Source organism: Prionailurus viverrinus, chromosome C2, assembly GCF_022837055.1.
Source record: "Prionailurus viverrinus isolate Anna chromosome C2, UM_Priviv_1.0, whole genome shotgun sequence".
Lineage (NCBI taxonomy): Eukaryota > Metazoa > Chordata > Mammalia > Carnivora > Felidae > Prionailurus > Prionailurus viverrinus.
Window position 1 is genome coordinate 73,094,975 of NC_062569.1, and position 22,266 is coordinate 73,117,240.

The following is a 22,266-nucleotide window of genomic DNA, read 5'->3' on the forward strand; positions in this document are numbered from 1 at the left end:
GCTGCTTTTAATTTAAGCTGGATATTAATAAGGAGTAATAATCAGTTTTATAACTGTTGTAAGATCTAGGTCATGTAGTTTTAAAACTTGGTTAGGAAGAGCTATAAAGGAGCATTGTATAATTAAAGGTCAGAAAAGAAATCTTCAACTTCCACTTTTTAAAAGGTAGCTGCCCAGCAGCTGTTGTCATGTAGAAACAAGTGTTGGAATGATTTCTGCCTTTAGCAGCTGCCATTTAGACTGTAATGGTGAAAAGAAAGCACTCAAAAATATTCCTTATCTCCTGATGTTTTGCACAGCATTTGCACCTGGAAGCTATAGGAATTCATGTGCTGATGTACCTCCCAGGCATATGAATGACGTATTAGAACTTAGAGTAGGAATATCCACACAAAAAATGTGAGTTAAGCAACAGCTAAATTTTTAGTTTGAGAGAGCACACGTGCGTGTGTGCAAGTCAGAGGGGCAGAGAGAGGGGGGGAAAGCGAGAATCCCAAGCAGGCTCCACTCCCTCAGCCTGGGGGTTGAACTAATGAACTGTGAGATCATGACCTGAGCCCAAATCAAGACTCAGACACTTAACGGATTGAGCCACCCAGGCACCTCCTAAATTTGTTCTAATACAGTATTTGCTACAAAGATTGAAAGTAAACTTTTCCCAGGTTTTAAGATTGTTGTATGAATTCATTGCAGAAAACATAAATTCTGTGTAAGAAAATCTTTTATAATTCAGGCATGACAAATAATTGAGTAATTTTCTGTGTTTCTGTGAACATGTACACATTATGCAGCTAATATTTTATAATCTCTGAAATTCTGTTCCTTGATAGATCATTTACTTGTAAAATTGAGAGAAGTTGATTGCACTGCCGTTTATTGGCAGCAGTGTAGATGTGACATTATTTTGAGTCTAAATTACTACTATGAACTTAGCCTATTTCATTTTTAGGATAACGTATGTATTCCCTTAGGATGAGTAATTTGGATGGTGATACATAATTACTATTAATGTTAATTTAGAAACTTCAACAGTCTTGCAAAGTCTGTTTTACCTCAACAAACTCATTACTTGGGAAAATAATATGAACGAAGCTTGTTTTTCCTTAGGGAAAGCTAAATGATTAACTTGAAAAATATACACCTCTAAGCATAGACTGTATAGTTTCCATATTAGGGGCTTATAGAATAATCTATTCTAAAATTGTTAATTATTTTTCTGATCCTTCAGCTGGCAGCCAGAACGCCAGGTTCCATTTAATGAAGTTAGATTACCACCACCGCCTGATATAAAAAAAGAAATTAGTGAAGGAGACGAAGTAGAGGTACGTATTTTAAGTTTTATTTTCTTGTGCTTTTTTTTTGTTTTGTTTTAAATATCCTTGTAGGAAAGTCTCTTTAGCTGATAGAGAATAAATATAATTCCTCTTCTCTATTCTTCGTATTGTTAATTGGCTGTGTAATATAGTAGTGCTTAAGTTTTGGAACCAGAACAGGGATTCATTGTCTCAGCTTTACCATTTTTACCTTTGTGGCCTTAATTTTTTTTTACCACTAAAATGAAAATAATTTGGGAATTAAACATGGTAGTACATTTGTATTGGTTTGTATAAAATCTGACACAACTGTGTGGTGTTGGTTGCTGTTTTCCTTCTTTTTGCTAATTACTTGAAAATTCTCTTGTGCTTTTTTTTTTAGTGTCTTTGTAATAGGTATCCTTTAATATGGTGAACGTTAATATCGTTGGTACATAACTGTGAAATTTTGTATTTAGCATATTGCTTTGTTGAATATTTTAGAAATGTCCAGAAAATTTTAAAAGTACAGAAAAACACAAAGGACTAAACAGGAATTGCTGCTGAGAGAACAAAACTGCCGTTAACCATTTTTGTCATTCCCAGGCTCGCTCTCACCTATTCTTAAAAATAAAAGTGGGATCATATAGTATTGCTTCTTTGTATATAGCTTTTTTTTTTTTTTTTACACTTAGTAGATTTTAGATGTCTGTCTGAAGTATGTTTGTGTTGGTTAATATGCCTGATGTTATGTAAAATGAAACTTGGAAATACTTGTCAAATAGAGGTGTTACGAGTTTGTTGGAGATAGAAATTTGTGATTTTCAAGAAATTGACATAATTCCTTCAAGTGCTCTAATACGCTGAATATATTTCTCACAGGGAGTTGGTTTGATAATACCGAAAGAATTTTCAGGTTTCCTTTGTACCTAGTTTATGTAGGGGGGGGGTAGGGAAACCAGAGGTATAGGAGAACCTATACAGATGAAATAGCTGTCTAAATGTTTTTATAAGCACTTACCAGTACCTACTCTGTGCCAGACAATGGTCTGAGCACTTTGCACATGAATTCATTTAGTTATTTGCCTTTTTTTCCTGTAATTTTTAATGGTAAATTTTGAGTTCCCATTAACTGTAGGTGTTATATACCAGGAAACCAAAGAATTATGGCACTCCTGACAGCCTGAAAGCATTTCCATTCTAATATTCAGCCTAGATTTTAATTACTTGCTCTAAGTTTGTGGGGGCACTCTTGTTTTTGGTAAATCAAGGCATGTTGTAACTTAATTGTGTCTGGGCACCATGAGCCTGCTCCCTAATGGTATAATGGTATAGGTTTCACTTCACTCACTTTTTTCTTTTATAGTTCACTTCCAGCAAAAGTGGGTACTAAGAACTTTTTTATAAGGAGATCTGTAATTGTAGTCTTGGTGTGTGTATTTGTGTCCTTTAGGGAAATGTCATAGATGGTATGGGATAACACAGGGAAACAAAGTGGCAAAGTGATTGCTAAAAATTAAGGAATGTGAAGTAGGTTACTGGTGGGTAGTACTATGAACTGGTAGTGGTGATGCTGCTAATTACTACTGTACCTGTTCGCTTGGACTTCAGTGAAAAAATGTTTTTCTCAATACTGTATCCTTTCCTAATTATCCATCCCTAATTAGGAATGGTAAAAGAGCTTGATTTATTTTCAGTTTTCAAATTTTATTTCTGTTTTAGAAGTTCTTCCTTCTGGAATTCTGGTAATTAGGAAAAGCAAGGAATGACTTCATTTTTCGAAATGTTCTAGAATTAGGAATGTGTGGTGGTTGATTCTGAGATTAGTGCTTTTCATACGTTTTGAATTGTTGGTCAGATACTCATTGATAGTGTAAAGGCTCAGATTTAAGGAAAAACTTGGTGGTGTGCTCACAATGTTGTTACATTGCGCTTTCCCCCGTCTCAGACTTAAAAGTTCCTATCCAGTTCTGGACGTCTTTTTGGCTTGCCTCCCCAGCAGTATACAAAATACTGGTGTAGGAGATGGAATGAATTGGAAATTGATGATTGCAGAGTATTTTATTTCACATTGTGTTTTATGGTTCAGTTGGTGAAATTTGCTTCTTAAATTGTGAGACTCATTATCTGAAATTAAGATGTTCTTGTCATTTTTTCCACTTTTGAAAAATTTGAAAATTTATGTAAAGTTAAAATTGATATTCTACCCATGGATTTATTGGCTCCCCCCCCCTTTTTTTTTTTTTTTGCTATCATTAGTTAGGAATCTGTCTACATGACCTGGAATGTTTAGGAATTGTGGTTATTGGTGCTTTATATTTTGAACCAATTTTTTGAAAACTCCACTGTTTTTTTTTAATTTTTAATTAAAAAAATTTTAATTTTAGTGTAGTTAACATACAGTGTTACATTAGTTTAGGTGTACAACATAGTGATTGAATAGTTCCATGTATTACTTGGTGCTCATCAAGATGAGTGTACTCTTTATTCCTTTCACCTATTTCACCCATCCCCTCTGGTAACCATCTGTTCTCTATAAGAATTTGTATTTTGGTTTATCCTCCTTTTTTTTCCTTTCTTTTGTTTTATTCCACATATGAGTGAAATGATACGGCATTTGTCTTTCTCTGACTGGCTTATTTTGCTTAATGTTATACCCTTTACCTTCGTCCATGTCACTGTAAATGGCAAGATTTCATTCTTTTTGTGGCTGAATTGTATTCCATTGTATATGTTCTGTGTGTGTGTACTACGTCTTCTTTATTCATCAGTTGATGCACATTTAGTTTGATACATTTTGATGCTTCCATAGTTTGACTATTGTAAATAATGCTGCAGTCAACATAAGGGTGCATGTATCCCTTCAAATTGGTGTTTTTGTATTTTTTAGGTAAATACCCAGTGTTGTGAATAGTAGGTTGTAAGATAGTTCTATTTTTAATTTAAATTTAAGTAAAGTGTAATATAAGAAATGAAATGATACAGAATTATATAAAGTGAAAAGCAGACCTTCCCTCTTAGTGTGGGTGTGCTTGTCTGTTCACCATATCTTAATTATCATTTACCAGAGTTGTGTTTCTCTTCAGCTTTTTTATTTACATTTATAAATAATGTTTTCTTTTAAGTTACAGAAATTGGGAATACATTATATTTGTGATTTCTGTGTTCAGTTAGGATATAATTGGACCTTTTCATGTCTGCATATACAGATTTACCTCATTCTTTCTAAGCACCCCATCATATTTATTAAGATAGGTGTATCATAATTAGAAGACACTGAAATTGCTAAATTGGAGGCATGTATATTTCAAATTTTGATGGTACCAAAATGTACCAATTTTGTCTTCCAAAATGCATTTTTGGGGGCGCCTGGGTGGCGCAGTCGGTTAAGCGTCTGACTTCAGCCAGGTCACGATCTCGAGGTCCGTGAGTTCGAGCCCCGTGTCGGGCTCTGGGCTGATGGCTCAGCCTGGAGCCTGTTTCCGATTCTGTGTCTCCCTCTCTCTCTGCCCCTCCCCCATTCATGCTCTGTCTCTCTCTGTCCCAAAAATAAATAAACGTTGAAAAAAAAAAATCAAAATGCATTTTTGATTTACCACTTACACATTGACTAACACATAAAGGTGTTTGTTTCCTCATAGATTGGCCGGCTGGGTTGTTATTAATTGTAAAGTTTTATAAACTTGATAACAGGAAGGGGATGTCTTTTGAGTGTTCATTTCTTTGATCACTAGTGATATGGAGCTTCTTTTAAATTTATTGGCTTTTAGCCCTTTGTTCTATGAATTGTGTGAGTTTTTTTGTCCATGTAGATTTTGATAATAGAACATTTTTGTATTTTATGTAGGTTTTTGTGGTATATGTGCAGTCAAATGCTCTACCCCTGAGCTATACCCCCATTTTTGTGTTATATGTTGTACTTTCTCCCAGTCAGTTAAAAAGTGTATTTAATGCCTTTTGCCACAAAGTTACAATTTATTCCAATCTGCCAATTTTTTTTGGTGTGGCCTTCAAGATACTTTTAGTATTTTTTAGTATTTCTACAGGTATGGTCTGTTCTTTTTTTTTTTATTAAGGAGTGTTTTAATTTAACTTCTCTAACTTAGTACACAGTATATTTTAGTATATTGATATATTTAAATCATCAGCCACTGTTTCTGCTAGTCACATATCATAAAGCAGTAATAATAGCTGATGCTTGTATAGCACTAACATGTGTAATATATGAATAATTGGTTTTTTAAACAGATTATCTCAGTTTGACATAACAGTCTCTTTAGGGCCTCTTCTAAATGCTGTGAATACTTTATTAAATCTTTCCTGGGTCGTATAGCCTGAAGGTTGGGAAGCTGAGAACCAGTTTCAGTTTTTGTCTTAAGTGTTATTCTCTAATATATTAATTATGCTGTATTCACAGGGTGTTGTCAGTTGTGTGCCAGACTTGCAACTCCTGTTCTTTTGCACCTTTGGGAACCTTTCCTTTTTGCAGAAGGGAAAGATCACTTTGATTTGGCTGTCAGTAATGAATTAGAACAAAAATGATCCAGGAGAGAGCTTTTTGTGGAGCTTTTCAGGCATTTGTTTAAAGTTCAGCCATCTGAAATTTTCATTCTTGTCAATCAGGAATGGCTGAATATTGACAATTTCATATGATTTACTCTAAAATATTTCTGTTATAAAAATGTTAGTAGGCTACTTGAGGATTTACCTTTCCAGTCAACCTGAGGCTGACGTGGAATTAGAGAATGTAAATTAATGTCATTGGTCCAGTGTTGTCAAGAAAACACTATATGATTTATAATAGAAAGATGATTTTGAGAGGTCTACAATTCCAAGCTTTATTTTTAAGCCCTCTTTGTCACTTTCTTTTTTGACTTTTAAGAAGCGGTGACATAGGTTTTAAAATCCTTACAGCATTTAATACAATTAAATTTTTCATTAAGTGATTGTTTGCTTGTTTGATTTTGCTAACTTAGGATTGCTAAGAAAATGCTCAGCTTGTGAAGTTGGAGGTAATGAGAAAACAGATTTTTTTTTTTTAGAATTCCTTAAGATGGCTATATAATGTGAGATATTGGAAGTGCAGTAGAAAATGTTTTTCCCCCGGTGATTTTACATGTGAAGTTTGTCTTTATTATAGATACCTGCCTTGTTCAGTAAGTTAATACGTGAGCTCACACAAACACATTACATAGAAAGTCTGACATCTGAGGCTAGTGTATCATTTTACAAGGTTTTTAAAGTTTTCTTCTTGGGTTTAACATATTTGATTAAAAAAACCTTTGTTTCTCTTTCTTTCTTTCTTTCTTTCTTTCTTTCTTTCTTTCTTTCTTTCTTTCTTTTGAATTGTGATGCTTTTTGTTTGAGATAAGAATTCGCACATTTTTGTTCTTGTAGCATAGGACTTTTCTCTCATTTTATGGCAGATTGTCAGGCTTTGTTAATACTTTAATAAATGTTGAGATAGAGGCCTTGAGAGAAAGTAGGTAAAGGTAATAAGAATACTTTGAGATAGGACACTCCCTTACCTTAAAATTCTTTAAATTCAGTATTTTAGGGGTGCCTATGTGTCTCAATTGGTTAAGCATCTGACTCTTGATTTCAGCTCAGGCCATGATCTCACAGTTTGTGAGCTTAAGCCCTATATCAAGCTCTGTTCTGACAGTGTGGAGCCTGCTCCAGATTCTCCCTCTCTCTCTGCCCCTCCCCCCTTTCTTGCATGTGTGCACGTTCTCTCTCTCTCCCTCTCAAAGATAAATAAAAATGTAAAACAATTAAAAAAAATAAGTATTTGACTTATACAAAAGATGCAAGATATGTGTAGTTTCCATTGTACCTTTATTTAAAACTATTTTTTTAATTTTTTTTTGGGAGAGAGAGCAAGAGCCAGGGAGGGACAGAGAGAGAGACAGACAGACAGACACAGAATCTGAAGCAGGCTCCAGGCTCTGAGCTGTCAGCACAGAGCCCAGCGTGGGGCTTGATCCCATGAACAGTGAGATCATGACCTGAGCTGAAGTTGGACTGACTTAACGGAAGGTTAACTGACTGAGCCATCCAGGCACCCCTCTGTGGTACCTTTAAAAAATGTCTCCGTTTGATTCTTGGAACCAGTCTGAAAATTTTACCTATTTGTAGTCTTTCTTATAATACCAAGTCTGTTGTTAGTCTTAGTGCTTGGGAAGTGTTCTTAAATGTGCTTCTTAAAGAAGAGGTGAACACACTCATCTTTATTATGTGGGAAATGGATATTTTCCAAGACTTAACTCATTTGTTAAAAGTATCAGCAACATAGATGAGAAAATACTATTGTATAGGTAGATAAGTCACATTAGTGTGTTCTAGATGTTAAGCTTGTTTTTCTAATGTACATATTCCATTTTTTCATAATAGATTATGATTGTAATGAGATAGCGGATACAGAGGAATAGTACTCAACAGATACATCTCAGTTATAAAACCAGCTGCTGTGATTAAATATTCAGTTTAGTGGTTAATATTATTTAGAAATTTTCTTTATAATTCGGTGAAATTAATAAACATTCTTTATTTCTGGTGTTCATATTATCTTTATTTGGTTGTGACTTTGAAAGGGATAGTTGAACGTTACTATCTTGAATGAACAGTTGATTACGTTAGGATCCAGACTGAATTCCATTTAAATAATAGTTTGGTAGTGTGCTAGAATTTGGAGACCATTTTGTAATAAGATTTGACTTGGAGTTGTTTGGTAGCAAGAACCCTGAAATAGATTTTTGGAATTTGAGTCTTCATATTCTATCCTTCACTACATGAAACTGGACTTTTTCAGCTTGAGTACTGTTGTGTGTTTAGGTCTGTCACAGGTGCTTTTTGATCTGCCTTTTTTTTTTAAAGATCTTCCTTGGATTTGAAGAAAGAGAATATTAAAAACAATGAGGGCCATCGCTTGAGAGTGTGATTTGCTCCCTTGGAATAGTTTGGGAATTTAAAGTCTGAATAAAGGGAATTTCTATGAGGTGCTTCTACTCCAATGATGTAGTCATAAATATAGTAGTCAACATCTGAGACATAGTATAGTAGGTCACAATAACAATGCTGGGTCAGTAAAGTGATTTTTTTTATTGTATGGAATACACTCTTCATTTTATAAAGAATGTGATTGGACCCACTGCACTCAGGTGGAGCCAAATTCATACTGTTTGATTCAAGCTTCAGGGACTTGGATTTAGTTGGCTTTATGTGAGTTGAGTGGCTTTGTCTTTCAGCGGTAAACTTACTAATGAAGCTTACAGAGGTAGATGTTAAGTATAGAATGGAATCCAGCATTTTAATGTTCATGAGAGATAAAGCCTCAAGGCAGTTCAGAATGGTTTATTCTCTCTTTTGGAGGTAAACTCAAATAGGAAGCCAGATTCCTAGAAGATTGTGTTTTGGTGAAAACAGAATTAGAACAAGGGGATTAGGTAGATTAAAGACCTATTTTTGTCAGCAAACTTTTGAGGCACCCATTCACTAGATCACCAAGAGATACTCCAGTCTGCTTAGCTGAACTGCCTTTCCGAGATAGTACTTGGCATGGACACTTTCCCTCTGGTTCTTAGGGTTTTCTTGTAATCTGCAGCGTTTTGGGGAAAATGGTCATCACTTCCATTTGGGTCCAGTGGGCCATTAAAACAATTTTTTTTTAAGTCATTTCACATATAATTTCACAGAAGTTAATAATAAAAGGATGCTGAAAGTCAACATTAAGGATTTTAATGAGCATTTAAAAGATAGCAAATTCAACTTTTTTTTGATGTTTATTTACTTGAGAGAGAGAGCACGAGAGAGTGCACGGTGGAGAGGCAGGGGGGGAGAGGCAGAGAGAACTATAGAGATACAGAATCTGAAGGAGTCTCCAGGCTCTGAGCAGTCAGCACAGAACCCGATGCAGGGGTTGAATTCAGGAGTGGTGAGATCATGCCCTGAGCTGAAGTCAGACACTCATCCGACTGAGCCATCCACGCACCCCAGCAAATTCAGCTTTTTATTTCGTATTTTTTGGTTTTGATAATACATCTACCTAAAGTGAGAACAGGTCCCTATTGCTCATCAGCTCATGCATATGAACCCAGAATAAATTCATCTTACAGATACTAATGTCAAATTTAAAACACATCTAGTAAGTTCTGGTTTATCATTTCATTCTAGTTCATCTTATACTTGAATTATAATTATAATTATATAATTGTAATTATCAGAATCCAATACTCTAAGAATATTTTGGAACTTTTAGTAGCTTCTAATTTTATTGAACAGACCATAGTCATCTTTGTGCTACAGTTATACCATTTTCATATTTAACCGATTGCATTGACTAATCCATTGAATTTTTTCATGTCTTCATCATCTGTTTCTTTCTCGTTATCTTTGCATGCACAGCTGTTTTGGCATTTTTCCATTTATGAATTGTATGGTGTACATTTTGGTGTGCAAACAAAAGATGAAAGAATATGGCATATGGTCACATGTCCTTTTAGAAAAACAGAATGGTCCCCAGTCTTGTCTCAGGATTTTGTATGATGAAGTCCAATTTGAATGATTAACTGGATGAGAATACTAAATTTCCTTTTTCTCCTTAGAAGTGTATTGTTTGAGAATATTCATCTAGGTTGTTGTCATCTAAGGGCTTCATATTGGGGAGATTCTGCTTGTAATTTCACATTCATCATTTGAATCTAGGGTGCTATCTGCATCAGTCCTGATTCCTCTGAAGTTATGAAAGTTCTTCCTCTGTAAATTTTGTCTTTACAGTTATGGGTGGGAAATTAAAAATTCTGAATTCTTAACTGTTCAGTGAAAACCAAAGGCAGACTGCAAGAATGGTGTCTCCAGTCTTTTTATACTTTATTCTTGAAAGACTATGCAGTAAAACTACAGGGTGATGCAGTAGTAACACTATATTTCACTGTTGTGTTCTTTCAGGTGATACCATCATTCTTTTCTTTAGACTTTTTTAAAGCACAATTGGAAATAACTGATGAATGATGGTGAAGTAGTAAAGTGTTTCAAGATCCAGAAGAAACAGGATCACTAGATTTCCCCAGAGAGGTTCCATTGGATACATACAATAATTGCAAGATAGAATGAGTTTTGTTTTACTCTAAAGAAAGTAAAATTTATTTTTTGGAGACCTATAAGAAAGGATAAAAGTTGTGATGAAGTAGATTTGCTCATAAAAAATGTACAGGTAAAGTTAAGTCCACTGGAGCCTGACTGGTATATAGGTCTTCCTTTTTTCTGATCATGGTGCACTGTGAAGTTGATCATGAGGTTTTGACTTATTTGCATTCCCAGTATTCCCCCACTTCAAGATTACTCTCAGATCACCTCAGTGAAGCTTCAGGCTTTCCAACAGTATTTGCATGTTTAATAGTTTGCATTTAACCCACATATGGGTGTTATCATTGGTAGGTTTTCTCTACAGAGGCATCCTTAGTTCATATAATCAAGACTTTTGTGGGGTACTTCTTGGTCATCTGTTCCTCCAGCCTCCCCCCTCCACCCCCTGATTTCCACGTATTGAAAATGATATATCAAACAAGATGCTGTATCATAATAACTCTAATCCCTAATGGAAACTTCTCTAATGTGTTATGTTAACAAACTACTTGATAATTACAAATACAGAGCATATAAGGTGATTTTGTTGTTGTTGTTGTTGCATAGGATGCTTGTAAGATACTTATGTACCCTGCTTAGAGGTACTAAATTTAGAATTTATTGTTCAGGTGAACCATTTGTGCATTTGATTCAGGTTCTTCAGCAAGGAATCTAAATACCGTATCCTTGAAGGAATTTTAAAATTGGGTTTCTTTTTGAAAACAGCTCTTGATTTCAACATTATTAAAATTTTTTAAAAATGTTTTTATTTATTTTTGAGCTAGAGTGTGAGTGAGGGAGGGGCAGAGAGAGAGGGAGACACAGAATCCAAAGCAGCCTCCAGGCTCTGAGCTGTGAGCACAGAGCCTGACGCAGGGCTCAAACTCACAGACTGTGAGATCATGACCTGAGCTGAAGTCAGACGCCCAACCGACTGAGACACCCAGGCGCCCCTGATTTCAACATTTTAAAAATAGTTATCAGATTTCAAATACATCTTTAATAAGTTCTAGCTTATCCTTGTGTCTGATACTTGCATCACCACAACACAGTGCTTACAGATGAACAGTATTGACAGAAACTGAAAGAACTCTGTTTCACACTGTGTTAAACTGTCTTGTAAGAAGAATTCTTCAACGTTTATTTATTTTTGGGACAGAGAGAGACAGAGCATGAACGGGGGAGGGGCAGAGAGAGAGGGAGACACAGAATCGGAAACAGGCTCCAGGCTCTGAGCCATCAGCCCAGAGCCCGACGCGGGGCTCGAACTCCCGGACCGCGAGATCGTGACCTGGCTGAAGTCGGACGCCTAACCGACTGCGCCACCCAGGCGCCCCAAGAATTCTTTAAAATACTTATGTTTAGGAAACTCACAAATTTGGAATTAGATTTCCAAGGAGCCAAATGGCCCAAAAAAGGGTTCATTTTTGTTTTTCAGTAGTAAAATTTAACTGTACATGACTCTTTTATTAAATTATTTGTAGCACACTAGTTTCAGTACAGTGACATTTTTGATTCTGGAGTTTCATGGGATTTCGCATTTAAAATAAGTCATTGTTGGGGCACCTGGGTGGCGCAGTCGGTTAAGCGTCCGACTTCAGCCAGGTCACGATCTTGCGGTCCGTGAGTTCGAGCCCCGCGTCGGGCTCTGGGCTGATGGCTCAGAGCCTGGAGCCTGTTTCCGATTCTGTGTCTCCCTCTCTCTCTGCCCCTCCCCCGTTCATGCTCTGTCTCTCTCTGTCCCAAAAATAAATAAAAAACGTTGAAAAAAAAAAATTAAAAAAAAAATAAAATAAGTCATTGTTTATAATGTTGAAGTCTTTCAGAATGAAGGATTCTTCATTCAAAAAAGATAAGGACCTTTTTTTCCCCCTCTTCTTAGGTGTATTCAAGAGCAAATGACCAAGAACCATGTGGATGGTGGTTGGCTAAAGTTCGAATGATGAAAGGAGAGGTAAGTAATGTTAACACTTGCATTGTGACTAGTTTCTAGGGAAATAACCTCAACTCTTGGTTTCTGTAAATGCTACTTCAACTCTTAGTTTTGTTTCTAAATGCCTACTTTATAAATAGTTCATCATACATTTAAAAAGTTCATCAGACTATTAATTTTTATTTGTTTTCTGAACTTGCAAACATCAAAGCTGCTCTCCAGGGGTGCACTTCAGACATGTGAGGACACCAAGGTTCATGCTTGTAAGAACATATAATCTAGTTTTAAGGCAAATCAGATTGACGTAACTAAGCTGTACTTAGTATTTGTGCCACAAGGGGGAGGGTCTACTGGTTAAGCTGAGCAAGGCAATTAGAATTTCATTTAAAGCTCATTATTTTTGTTCAGATGGGATTTTAAAAGTATTTTGATGTCTTTTAGTTTTATGTCATTGAATATGCTGCTTGTGATGCCACTTACAATGAAATAGTCACATTTGAACGACTTCGGCCTGTCAATCAAAATAAAACTGTCAAAAAAAATACCTTCTTTAAATGCACAGTGGATGTTCCTGAGGATTTGAGAGAGGCGTGAGTAGTTTTGTTTACTACTGAATTGCTTTGTGAATTAAGAGGATTTTTTAGTGCTACAAAAATCTTTTTTTCCCAAATACCCAATCAGAAACTTCTGATAGAAAATCTTTTTAATAAACAAAAGTTTTAATGGGTAGTGTCGAAATGAAAAACTTAGTTTGTGTTATAATTGCCTTCTGAATTTAATCTATTATTTAAGTCTTAAATATGAATTCCTCTCTAGGTGTGCTAATGAAAATGCACATAAAGATTTTAAGAAAGCAGTAGGAGCATGCAGAATTTTTTACCATCCAGAAACCACACAGCTAATGATACTGGTAAGATAATTCCATATTTTAAGGTAGTCAATGGATATTTCCGGATTTTATAATTAAGTATTTCAAAAGATAAAAGCTAACTTGGTACAATAGTGAATTTATTAATCCATGTGGGAGAAAAATTTTTACAGCTATAAAATGTTAAATTCTTTTGTGGAATTAGGAAAAAATACGACATTCTTAACAACATGAAATTATTAACGTGTGGGATCCTGGATCCTTCTGTCTCTACCAATCATAATTTGAATAGCAGAACTAAATAATATGGGAATTCAGAAAAGAGTAAGATTACTCGTGGAAGAGGGTATGGTGGGTGAGGAGAGAAGTGTAGTAGTTGAGAATCAAGGAAGGCTTTATGTGGAAGCCCTTTGTATTATCTTGAAAAATAAGATTTTTTGAGTGATTAATTTGTTTGTTGATAGTCTGCCAGTGAAGCAACTGTGAAGAGAGTAAACATTTTAAGTGACATGCATTTGCGAAGTATTCGTACGAAGTTGATGCTTATGTCCAGAAATGAAGAGGCCACTAAGCATTTAGAAGTAAGTGGGTTTACTTAAAAGATTTTTTGTGTGTCCCACTTAGTTTCATAAGTATATTATTCATAAGTATATGGAGTTCCTGGCTCAAACTACTTGACTGTTAGGTAAGGCAACTTGGGACCTGTTCTGTGGCTAATACCAGGAGTCATTGTGTCTATAGAACAATTGTTTTTTGTTACTTTCCCCAAATATAGCCTTCTGTTTGCTAAATGCCTGTTGAGTTTTTTGTTACAACTGAGATAACAGGTGCTAACTTAGAAACACATTAGGGATGTCCAGTAGAAAACTGTATTGCTAGTTTTTCTTTATTCTGTCCTTACCGTTTTTTAGTGACCTGTCAGCTATCAGTCATAACACACTTCCATTAGTAAGTAGTTCAGTTTAATAACTCTTATGTAAGAGGAGAGGAGGACACATAGCATGTAGTTTTAAAAAGAGCCTGTTGTTGGCTTTTCTATCTTATCCTAAGGTACTCCTCTCTTTTCACCTACTCTTCACTGGCCCACTGTAGGAGAACCCAACATACTTTCAAATCTTTTAGAAATTGACGTTTGTTTAGGACAAATTTGTGCATACCCTTATTAATTTAAAAGTTCCAAATAAGGATATGTGACTGTGTTGTGAAAAATGAATCCTCTGAATTGGGGAACTCGTTGTATCAGTAATTCCAGAACATTGTTTTAGAATTACTATTTTCTGTGATCATGACTAAATAGGCTGATCAAACTCTTTTTTCCCCCTATTACATGATGCCAAATGAGTATCCTTTATATATTTTTTCTTAGTTCTTTTTTTTAATTATGGTAAGATCCAACATAAAATTTACCATCTTAGCCATTTTTATTTTTTTTTAGTTTATTTATTTTGAGAGAGAGCCTGAGTGGAGGAGGGGTGGCAACAGAGGGAGAGAGAGAATCCCTAGGAGCTTGAACCCACAAACCATGAGATCATGACCTGAGCTGAAATCAAGAGTTGGATGCTCAACCAACTGACTGAGCCACCCAGGCACGCCTCATTTTAACCATTTTTAAGTGTGCAGTTCAGGAGTGTGAAGTATGTTCACATTGTTAATCAACCAGTTTCCTGAACTTTTCATTTTGCAGAACTGAAACTATACCCATTAAACAACTTCCGTATCCCCTTCCTCCCAACCTCAGGCAACCACCATTCTACTTTTTGTTGCTATAAATTTAACTACTCTAGAAACCATGTAACTGGAATCATACAGTATTAGTTTTTTTGTTAACTGGCTCATGTCATTTAGCACAATGTTCTCAGTCCACATTGTAGCATGTGTTAGAATTTCCTTCTTTTTTTTTTCTTTGAGAGACAGAGAGAGAGCATGAGCAGGGGAGGGGCAGAGAGAGGGAGACAGAGAATCTGAAGCAGGCTCCAGGCTCTGAGCTGTCAGCACAGAGCCTGATGTGGGGCTTGAACTCACAAATTGTGAGATCATGACCTTAGCCGAAGTTGGGACGCTTAGCACCCAGGCACTCCTAGAATTTCCATTTGAAGACTGAATCATTTTGTATGCATATATCATTTTGTTTATCTGTTCATTCAGTTGACATTTGGTTTACTTCTACTTCTTGACTGTTATGAGTAATGCTGCAAACCGATGTGTAAAAAACTACTTTTAATCTTTTGTAATAAGTTCTAACATACCTCTTTTACTAGTGCACAAAACAACTTGCGGCAGCTTTTCATGAGGAATTTGTTGTGAGAGAAGATCTAATGGGCCTGGCAATAGGAACACATGGTAGTAACATACAGCAAGCTAGGAAGGTTCCTGGAGTTACAGCTATTGAGCTAGATGAAGATACTGGCACATTCAGAATCTATGGAGAGGTAAGCTATTGTCTGACCCCACCTTGGGTAACTTAGAGCATAACTATTGTTTGATTGCATTTTCTCTGGAATTTCAGTTTCCCAGTGATAAAATACTTAAAAATCAGTCAGCCCAAGTAATCATTACATGCATGGAGGTGGGTTAAAGAGGATATTGTGTTATATGGGGCAATGAGAGATTTACTGAGTATTTAATATGTACTGTTTTCTGAAGTTTCTTAACCCAACTGCCTCTGATTTTAACTCCCGATTTATGTGCATTATAAATAATGCACTTTGTTTTGAGGGCTTCCTACATGTCAGGCGCTGGTATTTATAAATAGCATGTAGTAGAGGAGCCTTTTTCTTTTTCTTTTTTTTAAAATTTTTTTAGCGTTTATTTTTGGGAGAGAGTGCAAACGAGGGAGGGGCAGAGAGAGAGGGAGAGACAGAATCTGAAGCAGGCTCCAGGCTCTAAGCTGTCAGCACAGAGCCCGATGCAGTGCTTGGACCCACAAACTGCAAGATCATGACCTGAGCCCAAGTCAGATGCTTAACTGACTGAGCCACCCAGGTGCCCCAGGAATTTTAATGATCATAATCAGTAGGTGCTTTTTAAAAAATATGTCTGCACAAAAATAGCTTTTTAAATAATTTCTTATGTTGAGAATGAAAAAACTGCACAGACAGTATAGACAGTGTGAACAATTTGGTTATTTTAAACTTCATTTGTTATGAGAGCGTATGAGTGTGAGACGGGTGGGGGAGCAGAGAGAGAGGTTGAGAGAATCCCTGGCAGTCTCCGTGCTATCAGTGCAGAGCCCAGTAATGGGCTCGATCTCACGAAGTATGAGATGATGACCTGAGCTGAAATCAGGAGTTGGATGCTTAACCCACTGAGCCACCCAGGTGCTGCCCCATGAACAATTTGTTTTTAGCATTCACCTGAAGAAATTGAATATGCGAGTGTAGAACAAATACATTTAGGATAAGGTTAAAATTTGGCTAACATGATAAGTAAGTTTAACTCTTGCTGTTTTATTAGGAGTTTAAAAGGGCTTAGAAGAGATTTTTTTTTTTTAAAGAGATGTTCTAATACACTTTTTCCTAGGCTTTTTATAATTCTTTTTTTTTCTTAAGTACTTCATGAATTTCTTGACTTAAAATGTCACATTGATGGGCTGAGCAGAATCTTGTACTAGAGCATAATAATTCAGAACTTCTCATTTCTTTGTTTTTATTTTGGGTTGGGGTTTTCTTCAGAATTCTTTTTTATGTTTATTTTTTCTTCGTTCTGCAGAGTGCTGATGCTGTAAAAAAGGCTAGAGGTTTCTTGGAATTTGTGGAGGATTTTATTCAGGTTCCTAGGAATCTTGTTGGTAGGTACTTCTAACTATTAAGTAAGTTAAATGTTAGTAATTATATACAGTGATTTAATGGAGATTTAATGTTTCTGATAACCATATTTTATAGTTACGGGAACATTTGATAGGGGTACTTTTCATTTTTTAGTAACATTGTGTGTGTCTTGTATCTCATTATCCTATTAAAAAAGTAAAGGAGTTTTCTTCTGTACAGAGTGACTCACTGATAAGATCCATGATTTTTATAACAGTTTGTCATTAAGTTTTTTAAAAGCCGTTTCATCCCTTGGGCTTTATCTTCTTATTCACTTAATGCCTTTTTATCATTCATATGTCCATCAAAGTTGTCATCGTAATTTTTGAGAAGGTGTTTGTGATATTTCTTTTGTTTAGTGCAGAAGAAAAAGTAAGAGTGGACTAACAATAGGGTAATAAACTTCTACACAGTCGGCCCTGAATAAATAATAATTGGTTGTTGCAAAGGCATAGAATAAGGTAAGAAGTCACGGGCAGGAGAAAAGGATGGTGATTGTGATAGGAGGGGAGTTTTCACTACTAAGTTTCTGACACCATTAATGAAAATTATTGTACCCATGGCTTATTAAGATAGTGACAAAACTTTGAGATTCCTCCCTCGCCCCCAAATTTTGAGTTTGAAGCTGTAAAGGAGCTTTATAGTTTGGGATGATTGTTTAATAGCTTTGGTATTAAATCCTCTACATCTGTGCTAACTGTCCTTTTTAAATGCTATTTAGGACAAATGGGGAAATTTTTGTCCTGTATTAAATAGTGATTATCCTAAACGTTTAATACAAAAATAAGCATTCACAGAAAGCAGAGATGTTTAGAGGAGGGGCTTGAGTTTTTGTCCACTGTTGTGGTTTCTTGACGTTACTGAAACAGAGCCCCTTGGGCTTCATTTATATTTAATTAGGCCTGTTATGCCTTTAGGAAATGATTTCTTGCTATAGGTGTTCTATTTTTCAAATACTGTTAAAAAAAAATTAGCTGGAGAAAATATTTAAAAAGATGTTTGTTTTGACCAGTAACAAGTTAATATACCCTGGGACAAAAGTCTACAGCACAATAACTTGGGCAGTTTTCTTTGTTTTCAACTATCTGTTTGCTTCTAGCTCTGCCTAAGCATTTGGATAGGTATGACATACTGCTGATTAAGTTAATTCCATTTTATTTGTTTTTATTCACTGTAGATTGAACTGAAAAGATGAGTTTAGATGTTAAAATTGAGTCTAAGCTTGAAGGGTTTTGTATAATTCTAATAAACAATACACAAAATATAATCAGATGTTTATTGTCAAATGAAATCACCTTCAAAAAGCTGCTTTTGAAAATGATTCCCTGTTTTGTTTAAATCACAATTATTGACATCCATCAGCACTAACATTGTGGTTAGAACATAATTTAACTTTGGTTTCTTCACTTGTAAAAATGATTTGGCTATGAGTGTGTGCATGGGAATCAGGGTTTTTTCCAACCCAACAAGTATGTAGAAGATAGCCTTGGTCTTCTAGAATTTGTGGTAGTGTTAATTTTGAGTAAAAATTCCTGATATTTCAGAAATAACAAAATTGGATATATTTGTAGTTCTCTGGTTCTTTTGTTTATTCATTTATCTGTGCAATGATATGAGTATGTGTCATGTCTCTTTTTTTACTCTGTCTTGGTTGGCTTTGGTGATTTGGATTCTTTGGGACTCTTCAGAAAATATATATTAGCAGCAGCTCTTACATTAGTGAACTGTTACATTAGTGAAATACTCAGATAGTGTAAAGATTTCTTCATTGTTGTGTATAATAATGCTACGTTTTGCTTCAAAATGTGTTATGGGTGAAGCAGTCTTTTGAAAAATAGTAAATTCTTAGTCAAAGTGAAAAAGAAAAAGTGGACTGAGGAGTAGAAGGGAATGAGGACTTCTTGGTGGGTAAGTTCAAGAGAATTTCCTTATACATTCAGGTTCCAAGAATTCTAGACCCTGATCATTCCCACCCCTCCTAAGTCAAAAAGAAAAATACTATGTGGTCATTGATTTAAAGTGAATTGAAACCTTTCGCCTCCTGGAAGCCTTCCTTAATCACTTCTTTACTCTGTCCCTTCAGCATTTATGCTCAGTGCTCAATTTATACTACAGGTCTGCTTCAGTTTGTCAATATGCTTTGGAATTTAAACTGTGGAAATGATCAGTTAAAATATTGACGGTCTCTGGTGGGACTAAATAAAACTTGCAGGTAGGTCCCTGCCACAGACCCCAGAAGGGTGATGGATGTACACTCACCAGTGGTATAGTTCATAGAAGGAAGGGGCAATGAATGATTCTGGGGGAGGGATTATGATATATCAATCTGATTTTTGTTTTTTCGAAAAGACATTTGCTTATTTTTAGCAGGGTCAAGGATGGAGTTGCTGCTTGAGCTTCACTGTGTTAACAATGAAGGTTGCTTTTATATACTGCTGCTAGGGCTGCTCAGAGAAGATCTACATCATGTGAATCCCTTGTCCTACTGTATTTTTTCTTTTTTACCTGTTCAGTTGCTGCTGCTTTTAAATTTAGGGTTATTAATGGGGAAGGAGGGTTGAGAATAGGAATAGAAAAATCCTGTAATGGTGTCTTTGCTGTATTGACCCACTTACTGTTGCTGTTGTTCCCATTTATTCTTTAATGGAAACTGTTCTCAAGCATGCAATAGGAAAATTTTCTATTTTAACTCTTTTCAACCAAAATGAATTTATTGTAGAAATAGATTGCTTGATTTAGTTAAAAAAAAAAAAAAACTGGGGGGATTTGGACTTAGTAACTTTTATAAGGAGTGTACACATCTGTTTCATACAGGGAAGGTTACCTGAATATTTACTTCTGTTACCAGGTAACACTGTCCAGTATTGCTTTGGTATTTTGACTTTGCTGTCTTTGTAACTAGCAATTTCCTAAGGGGTAGAGAATCTTCCTTCCCCCCCTTTTAGTTTCTGTTTTCGTTATTGGATACTCAATAACTGCTGTTTGACACATTACATGTTAAGTGTGGAGAAGGTAAATAATTTGGAATTTGTGTCTGTATACAGTATTTCATACCTAGGAAGATAGCATACCATGTACATGCTATGTGTATTTGTATAGCTGTGAAATACTTAAAAACTTGGTGAAAAATGTTACAGACATTTCATTGAAGAGAATATTCATTTTAAAAGTATGTTCAAATTATAGGTGTGTTTTGGATGAGTAGCAACTTGAATATGAAAGCAAGATTGAATTTGTTAACTTAAAAATAATATATAATAAACAAATTGTTATGATTAATGCCAAAATAAAAGTGTTTCTTTTGCCTTTATTTGTATATCTAAGCTTTTGGAATGGGTTGCATTGATATTTTAAAAATACTGAAAAATGACATAGAACATGTTTAGTCTTTGAAAATATCTTAACATGTGAGCAGTATTGTCAATCCTAGTTAACTATAGCCTTAGGAATTGTAAAGAGAAGGGAAGTTTCAGACCAAGGATAAAAATTTCTCAGTAGTTTTCAGGATGAATATATTGAGATTAAGAAGATGGAACTATGCTTGGTTTTTAAAAATTTGATAGCAAGTCAAATTATTTGGGAGATAGTGTTGGAAGGATAGCAGTACTGATTTTTAACTTGTTGCTATCTTTTTTCTCTTATTAAAGGAAAAGTAATTGGAAAAAATGGCAAAGTTATTCAGGAAATAGTGGACAAATCTGGTGTGGTTCGGGTGAGAATTGAAGGAGACAATGAAAATAAACTACCTAGAGAAGATGTAAGTATTCAAAATGTATTTGGTTTGAGCTTTGCCTGTTTTTCTTCCTTCCTTCCTTCCTTCCTTCCTTCCTTTCCTTTCCTTTCCTTTCCTTTCCTTTTTCCTTTCCTTTCCTTTCCTTTCTTTTCTTTTCTTTCTCTCTCCACCCCCCCCCCCTTCTTTCCTTTCTTCTTTCTTTCACCATGTTCTGTTCTTGGCTGACTTACGATGTTATTTTATATTTTGGAAATCATTTTGGTGAGTTGTATGTAGTGATGTACTTCCACTCTGATAACAGTTGGGTTTTTTTCTTTTAAAAAATTTTTGTCCCTTACTGTATTGCTTTACGTACTTAGAAAATAAGTCATCTTTCAACGTGGGCTTTGGGATCTCATTTGGTTTCTTAGTACTTCAGTAAAAAACCCCATTTTTGATAAAAAGACTTCAATTTGATAATTTCAACAGTTATTTTTTGTATAACAAAAAGGATAGAGGATAACAAGAGGATAGAGCTGTAAAATTTGATACTCTGACAAAAGTTTGTTTTAAAGGAATTCTTAGTAAATAACTGTGTACTTGACCCTTTTTGGAATCTGAAAGCCCTGATTTCTTAATTGAAATCTTTAAGGTTTTATGTTGCTATTCTTTTAAAAAAAAATTTTTTTTTTATTTTTTAATGTTTATTTTTGAGAAAGAGACAGAGTATGAGTGGGGGAGGGGCAGAGAGAGAGAGGGAGAAACAGACTCTGAAGCAAGCTTCAGGCTCTGAGCTGTTAGCAAAGAGCCTGACATGGGGCTCATATCCACGAACCCTGAGATCATGACCTGAGCTGAAGTCAGATGCTCAATCAATTGAGCCACCCAGGCGCCCCTGTGTTGCTATTCTGACAACAACTTTCTGAAATTTCTTGTTCAGTCCCTTCTCACATGTTAATGTTTTGTCTATACTGCACTTCCTTACTTCTCATCCATCCCTTTAAGGATCTCTTAACTGGGTGGCTCCAGTGTCTTAAACTTTGTATGCTTGTGAATATAAGGCAAGCATTTTCTTCCAAATTATCTCCTAGAAAGCAGCTTTAGTTTTGCAGAATAGATTATTGCTTGAAGAGTTTGTTAGCCTGTTGGGAAAAACCACCTCTTTAAAAAAACAAAAACAACCGTAGTCAAAGGAGTCCTTATGTGTTGGATGTTGTAAAGATGCCTACTGAAGAGCCATTTCCTTTATTCCCTTTAATTATAATGTAGAGGCAAAAAAAAAAAAAAAGAAAAACACATGACTTAGAGAAATGAGTAGTTGGTGGCTCAAATTGGTTTCATGCCTACACTGCTTCCAAAGTTGCTTTAAATTTCAAGTAAATTTTACTTTTTAAGCAACCCTACCTCCCATTGCCTTTGAGAGGGGGATTAAAATCAAGGTCATAGTATTGGAATTTGCACTTTCCCCCTTTATATTTAATGTATAAAATAATCCATTTGGCATACAACCACTGCCTAAAAATTGGTTTGAC

General features: G+C 35.4%; 1 protein-coding gene across 6 annotated transcripts in view; it reads left to right on the top strand.

Moving 5' to 3' along the window:
* FXR1 (FMR1 autosomal homolog 1) overlaps nucleotides 1–22,266 on the top strand; it is a 62,090-nt gene that overhangs the window by 20,693 nt on the left and 19,131 nt on the right. For all 6 annotated transcript variants that reach the window (XM_047874232.1, XM_047874233.1, XM_047874235.1 and 3 more), the window contains exons 3-10: nucleotides 1,229–1,322; nucleotides 12,298–12,369; nucleotides 12,790–12,938; nucleotides 13,165–13,258; nucleotides 13,681–13,797; nucleotides 15,475–15,645; nucleotides 16,925–17,003; nucleotides 20,670–20,779. In XM_047874232.1, the coding sequence (XP_047730188.1) occupies nucleotides 1,229–1,322; nucleotides 12,298–12,369; nucleotides 12,790–12,938; nucleotides 13,165–13,258; nucleotides 13,681–13,797; nucleotides 15,475–15,645; nucleotides 16,925–17,003; nucleotides 20,670–20,779 (886 nt within the window). The remainder of the gene's footprint in view (nucleotides 1–1,228; nucleotides 1,323–12,297; nucleotides 12,370–12,789; nucleotides 12,939–13,164; nucleotides 13,259–13,680; nucleotides 13,798–15,474; nucleotides 15,646–16,924; nucleotides 17,004–20,669; nucleotides 20,780–22,266) is intronic.